The sequence below is a fragment of the Opisthorchis viverrini genome (assembly GCF_000715545.1).
Source record: "Opisthorchis viverrini unplaced genomic scaffold opera_v5_234, whole genome shotgun sequence".
Lineage (NCBI taxonomy): Eukaryota > Metazoa > Platyhelminthes > Trematoda > Opisthorchiida > Opisthorchiidae > Opisthorchis > Opisthorchis viverrini.
Genome location: NW_008751892.1, coordinates 283,086 through 290,222, shown reverse-complemented (window position 1 = coordinate 290,222; position 7,137 = coordinate 283,086). Strand labels below are relative to the sequence as shown.

General features: G+C 44.6%; 1 protein-coding gene across 1 annotated transcript in view; it reads left to right on the top strand.

Annotated features, from left to right (window-relative positions):
• Nucleotides 1-7,137, top strand: part of T265_14664 (hypothetical protein) — a gene marked incomplete at both ends in the record, with an annotated part of 32,021 nt that overhangs the window by 9,666 nt on the left and 15,218 nt on the right. The window contains one exon of the mRNA XM_009174673.1: nucleotides 7,021-7,093. Coding sequence (XP_009172937.1) covers nucleotides 7,021-7,093 — 73 coding nt within the window. The remainder of the gene's footprint in view (nucleotides 1-7,020; nucleotides 7,094-7,137) is intronic.

The following is a 7,137-nucleotide window of genomic DNA, read 5'->3' as shown; positions in this document are numbered from 1 at the left end:
ACCTATTGACGATCGATAGGTGGATTTGAGTAAAGACTGAGATGATGATACTGAGGGAGGATAGGAACTACGTTGACTTATACCGCATCATAAGGCCTTGACAACTCTTCAGAAGGCGATTTAAAGTGTGATGCATTTTCCAGTAGATGGTTCTGAAGTCTTCCTAGATTGCAGAGACTTCTGCTCCATTTTACTTGGTGTTTACATTTAAAAATCTAAAGACATTTCAGCGTGAGACCCCATCAAGTCAATTTACTATGATGTTTATGGTGCTCAGGTGTACCAGGGAATTTCTTAGAAATTTAGATATTTCAAATTAAAATCCATGGGTACAAACTGTAGGTTGCATATTACTGGAGAACACCTCTCCATTACTAAGGAGCTATCGGGCGTTGCGTCGTCCTATTTTCACATCCCATTGCCTTCAATCCGGACTGTAGCTTAACAGAATGGTGTTGTGCGCATGACGCAGGTTTACTTGCGGGTCATTACCATGCCAACATAGTGTGCAATAAATGAGCGATATTTATAATATTGAGACTTTTTCGAATTCAAAGATTTCGTACTAAAAGCTTGCCTTGTTCGCTCAAGTTAACCTATGTTAAGACCTGGGAAGTGCCACTGCCTGTTTCATCTTTCCTAAATGTTATCAGAAGTGCGCACCACTTGAAGATGCCGTCCTATGCAGAACGTGAACACTTTCCGAGGTCTAAGACGACTAATCCTCAGTATATGCATTTAACAACCGCCTATTTATGAGACGGATCTAAAGAGGACGAGAGTAGTTTTTTTTTGGATATAAGCGACTAATCAAGTTACAGTGTTTTATGAGTTTATTTTTGACCTTTAGTGATGCTGCCATACCGAAAAACGAATTTTCTGAGTGAATGACTTGTTGATTGTGAAAAATTACAAATCACTGGTAACATTCTGTTTTTTGTTACATGAAAAAATTGAAGAGAAAATGACAAAACCATCGTAGACATTGAAATACTCTACAGTCTTCTCCTTTCTTGACCGTTTTTGACTGACACAACGAATTTGTCTCGTTTTCTACAATAATACCACCGAAAGGAACATAAGGCCAAAATTGGGAGGTTACTTTGCTTTAGGATATTCGCTTTGCAAAGTTCTGTTTACTAGGTCGCCGCTAACAAGAGCAATGTAGTGAACTCTCTGGGTGAAATACTGCGTTAGTATTTAAGCTCCATTCAACACATCAAATTATTGTTGCCTTTTCTCTTCAGACTGAGTATGCTTGACTCTCTATTTTTAGATAAGTCAGTAAAAGATGTACCACATGCCAGTACCTAGGAAGCTAAAGTCTCATCAATTACTGTGCTTGTTTCGATTGGACCAAGGGTCTTGAAGCGCAGTGTTTTTCGTAGAATTCTTTTGGTCGATCAACACTTTGATTCATCCACACAACTAGCATTCTTCCAGGGCGTTCCGATGTTGCAGACTATTCCTACTGTGATCAGTATGTATTTATTGTCTTGAGTTATTGCTGTAAAACTGAGGCAATCCATTATCTGCGGTCCAAGTCGTAGTATTATGTATCACTATGCATGCTTCATTTCAGCTGCTTGACACGTGCCTCAGAAAATCGAAAGAGGTGTGGTTTGGAATGTGGTGAGAGACTCACCAAATACGTGTCAAGACAGTTGCATAACTAAATTGGGAACCTAGTGTGATTTCCGGCAAAAATACACTATCTGTGAGATTGGTAATTACGTCACTCTTGGTTGATAGTCCTCCTTTTGTGCACTTATTCTGTTTGTCGAACACCATAGAGAGAGAGAAAGGAAACGTGAACACGCCTGTCTTGGCGCGATAATTCAGTTGCACCCAGCATGCGCTGGAGAAGCAGCGTTAACGCCCTATCGCATGTAACATGCTCTAGCTTCAAATTTATGCACGACCAAAGATATTAGCTACTACTGACCTATAATGAAAACGAAGACCCTGTGAAGTAATCCCCCTGTCTGCGTAAATTAACCAGCACTTGTGTCAGGATAGGAGAAGGACCTTTCACACGAGGATGATGTGAGTATAAACAACAAAATGGATTACACATCATCGATCACCCACTGTTGATAGCTTGACTTTAGGCGCTAGTCCATGTGTTTATTTGTTCTCACCGACCTGGTCTGTTCATGTCTCCGGATGATTCCGTGCAAAACACGAGAGGCAAGGGATCACCTGGGAAACGGTCATCATACCAATGTACTGGCAACAAACAGCGCGTGGTGCTCGCCAGCTGAGACTTGATTTCAAGCAGCAAGTATCATTTACAGACAAATAAGATCAATCACTACATATGTACGTGTTGCTATAGTTGAGCCGATCACCTAACGGTTAGTTCTAGATTCAAACCCGATCTGCACCCTTCGTCCTCAGCCCACGTCTTGGCGCATGGACAACGGCTGCCCCATTCCAATCAAAACACTCCGTTTTGATGACAAATACCCATTTTTATTCATGCTCCCCTTGGCATCCAGATGGTTTCATTCGATAACTTTTGGGCTGATAGGGTATGTAACAATAGTCAAAAGCACGCTGTTATTACTTCCTGTCGGCTGGGTACATTAGAAATTAAGTACACAAGGCTTTTCGAACGCTATCGTTAGCTCTCATTGTTCTTCCTCTCATGCAGGTTTCTCTGCGTTGGCCACAGCAGGCTTCGCGGCTTTCTGGAATTCGCATCACTTTCACATCCTTTCTTCGTCGTCCAGTCTTCATTCCCAGTGGCTAAACGACACTCATGCGGGAACTGCCCTCCTCATTTTAACTCCGCGACTGCTACGAATGAGCACAACTTTTTTCAGTGGCCTGAGTTCCGTGGCTGCCAGTTTTTACGCGCTTTTTTGGCAGTGGGATCCATGTTGCAAATATCAGGTGGCATCCTCGCTGTCCTCGCTTCCCCGTGGTCTCAGGTCAATCATGAATGGTAGTCACAAAAACCCATACCGCTCGTCCAACGGATCACCGACATGCCTTGGAAGCGTTGGAAACAGTCCTAACGGGTCTTCTGGTTTGAGTCAAATGACGGGCAATAACGGTCGAATACGGCCCGTGATCACTGAGAATCCTAGTCATCCTTACGGTCCTCCTCTCCGTCCTGTGGTTCTCATTCACCGTGATGACGGTAGACGGAAGCTGCTTCACAACACTCTGGCTGTATCTTCAACTGTTGTGGCAGTTTATGTGCTCTATCAGTGGTCCCAACCGAGTGCAACTGTTTGAGGCAGTGCAACACAGTTATTTCCATACCGTTTCTGGAACAAAAGCTCAGTACGACACATCCTGGTAACGCACAGATATTACTGAGGATCAAGGCATGAATGTGACTCTGTCTGGACGTTTGCACCTAAGTACAATGATCAAACGGATATGGCGTTTCTCATTCCGTTCAACATGGTTCGGATATATGTGCAGTTCATGGTTGTACATATATCCGAACCATGTTGAACGGAATGAGAAACGCCATATCCGTTTGATCTACTTAGTTAGGTGCAAACGTCCAGACAGAGTCACATTCATGCCTTGATCCTCAGTAATATCTGTGCGTTACCAGGATGTGTCGTACCTTTTGTTCCCATGTTGAACGGAATGAGAAACGCCATATCCGTTTGATCATTGTACTTAGGTGCAAACGTCCAGACAGAGTCACATTCATGCCTTGATCCTCAGTAATATCTGTGCGTTACCAGGATGTGTCGTACTGAGCTTTTGTTCCAGAAACGGTATGGAAATAACTGTGTTGCACTGCCTCAAACAGTTGCACTCGGATGTGGACGATTGTACCATGCGGCCAGAGAGCTCTGTTTTGTTTCGTAACGGGGAAGGTCGTTTCGGAACTCCTGTGGAAAGAGATTGGTATCGTTCCACACATGTCCTTTACAAATATCCCACGAAGTATCAGTTGCTTAAAGCTGAAATTCAGGCTCCACTTTTTAACTAACTGACTATCGGTCTTTACACTTTATACCCTAATTTCAGAACACTAAGTTTGCTAACTTCTTTTCCGTAACCATTATGGTTTATTTGGATAGGTCTTTTTGCTTACTTGCTGGTGACTTATTAAGGTCTCATTGTTTTTACCTGATTTCTTTGGGCTTGGTCCACACCGTGATTTTCCCCCCACCATTAGCGGTACAACTGGACTACGTTTTTAACAATATCAGTATCTTCACTGCTTACAACCGCTTTCCACTAGTCTGTGATCACCGCATTTGGGGCCTGTGTCCGCGAATATACTTCAAGAAGGACCATTGGGCTGATGCACAGAAAACTTCACATAAACCGAAACTAAGGGCTGTTCAACAGATAACATCACAAGACTGAGTAATGTAGTCTTCACCACGGATTTTGCTTCTTGCTTGTGGTATCGTTTCTCAAGATTATTACCAACACGAGATTAATTGTCTAAACTTTTACATCGATATATATGGGTCGGAGAGCTTAAGCAAGCAGTTAAGCTCGAAGTCAGCCAGCTACACGAGACCAGTGTCAAGTCGGTTCTGGGCGTGCCCAGAAAGGTAACGGGCTCTAGAACAGACATGTAGCGAAGTACCTCAGTTATGTTGTATCCTTGAACCTGACAGATTCAACCAATAATTTGCAAGCCTGTCAAACCTGTCTATCGAATTCATCGCCATCAGTGGTTTAAATCCCCCCGGATAGTATAACAACAATAGTGCTCAGACACATGAGGCAAGTGAAGTCAAGCTTGTGGTTCCAAACACCTGTCGCCCTTGTTGCTCAAAAAGCGTGTCAGCATCTGCTTTGCTTTCTGAATTTCATTCCATTGGAGAAACTCTTGACGTGTGGTGAGTCGCCACCTAAACAACAGTGATGCTGATGCTAACCTGAAGCTGTTTGAATGAATGCGCCGAGTACCGGCCACAGACACTGTCCAAAGTATGGCCCAGCCGGCATCGAGCACTCGTAGGTGGTGTTTCTAACCCCATCACGAAGATTCTGGCTTGACCTTGTGGGACCTTCTGGGATAGCTCTATACCTACATTCGTACCAATTCTTATTTGTCTCGTCAGAAGGCTGTCTCAAGCTATCGTGCTGTTTGGTACACCATAGTAAGGAACAGTAAGCCGAGGACCAACGTGGGAGCTGCAATTCACGTCAGCTCCTGAATTGAGCGAAGAGCACTGATGGACTGACCCGCACCAATATCCATATTGTCAGTCTTGCCCTGCAGTGGACGTGATTGAGTGCCTTGTTCACTCCGTCACTTGATACGAAAGTAAATGTCGTAATGGCCGAAGTGGTTAGAGCGCGGATTACTAACCTGAAGGTCCGCGGTTCGAATCCGACCTCCGCCACTCGACTTCCCCTGTCTAGGCTTGGGCAACCTGGCAGTATCCCAGCCCTCGTGCTTCCTTCGGGTGGCATGGCAGCTAGGCACCGGAAGGGTGCTACAGCTGAACGCTTTATCGCTTTATCTTTTGATACGAAAGTAAATGTCGTACGCCTGGTCGTGACAATGCTGATGCCCTTGATGTTGCTGACGGAACAATTACGGGAGCTTTTCACCGGCGCACGGGGTGGACGGCGATTCGTCAAACTAATTTTACATGCGGAATTGCATTTATCATATGTCCTCGGAGGTGACAACCCACTTTACCACAGGCAGAACTTCCCTAATACGCTCCACACAAGTTAACTTTTTAAATAGCATTTTAAGGGAAACTGAGGTCGACGAAACCAAACAATTCTCCCAGACACCGTTTGTAGCCCTGCTGATGCCTTCGCAACCAATAATGCCAGTCCGTTTTTCATAGCATAATCTCACGTTCCGACAACTTTGGCTACTCCCTCATTGCTTTTATGAAGCCAACCATTAAATGACAATAGTCGTTCAGCTGTAACACCCTTTCGGTGCTCTGCTGCCATCACACCCGAACGAAGCACAAGGGCTGGGATACTGCCAGTTTGCCCAAGTCTAGGCTGTTATTACTTAAGTTATTATTGGGTCTAACTACGCTGCTTCGGTTTATGTAGCCACCAGGCTTTCCACCCCATAGCTGAAGCTCCTTTTCACCCATAACCCTGTGCACAGTTTCACTGTTGCAGCTGACGTCTCAGGTAACGCTGCGGTTGTTCAGATACTACTTTTCCCGCCGGTACTTCTCTTTCACTTCGCTACACGAATTTTCATGCCCTTCTGCATCGCCTACCGATTTGCACGCTGTTTTCGGTGTCTTCTGATATCACCTCATTGCCGATTCTCGTTTAGAACTGTCACTTTTCGTATCATTTTTTGTGAACGTTCACGTCACTGTCTCACCGACTGAAGTGCATTAGGTTGCTTGCTATCCGTATTCCATATCCATAATCGAATTGAAGAATCAATCGAGATTTCGTTCCGTAGATGAAACCAATCTATGCCGAAAAGAGAAAAAGCACTGTACAGATACTTTATCCTTACTGGGAATCGTCTTGATGTAAATTCCCAAACTTCCTCACACTATCAGCAATTTGTAATTAGCTCAGAACTTTCCAGCTGGAAAGTCCTCACTCGAGGAGCCAGTCAGTATGTGGCGTGAAAAAAGTTCTAGGTTTGAAAGGTGGTTGATGTTCTGTCTTGCTTAGCTTCGAGTTAATCACACTGATCAGCTTCTCGTGGCCGAACGATTTGGCCTTCAACTACTAGGTATGAGGTTGCGGGCGACTCACGGGATGTGCAATGCAGAGGATGAAACGGTTGTACAGAGCTTTTCGGATCTTCAGCATTGATTGACTTCATATACGGGACGAAATACCGACTGGAACTCCCAGATCTCCCCCATACGGTCGGAGAATCTTACTGGGTTGGGAAGGCAAGTGTGTACCGTTTTTTAGCCTATTGTAGCATTGCGATTTTCATGGCCGGTCAGAGGAGCGAATTCAAACGCAGGATTGTCTGTTTAAAGTAGCGGGTACTGTCTTAGTTTTACCACTTCCGCACTATTAGGTCAAATATTTTGAACCCAACATTTTTATCCCGCTTACAATTTCTAGACCCGCCTCTTCGGCACACACCTCCCCTGTCAGTCCGCGTTCAGCAGGACGTGAAGCAAACAAGGCATCCAAAGTAAGCCTGTCAGCTTTGTGTATTGTTGTTCAAACTGCGTCCGC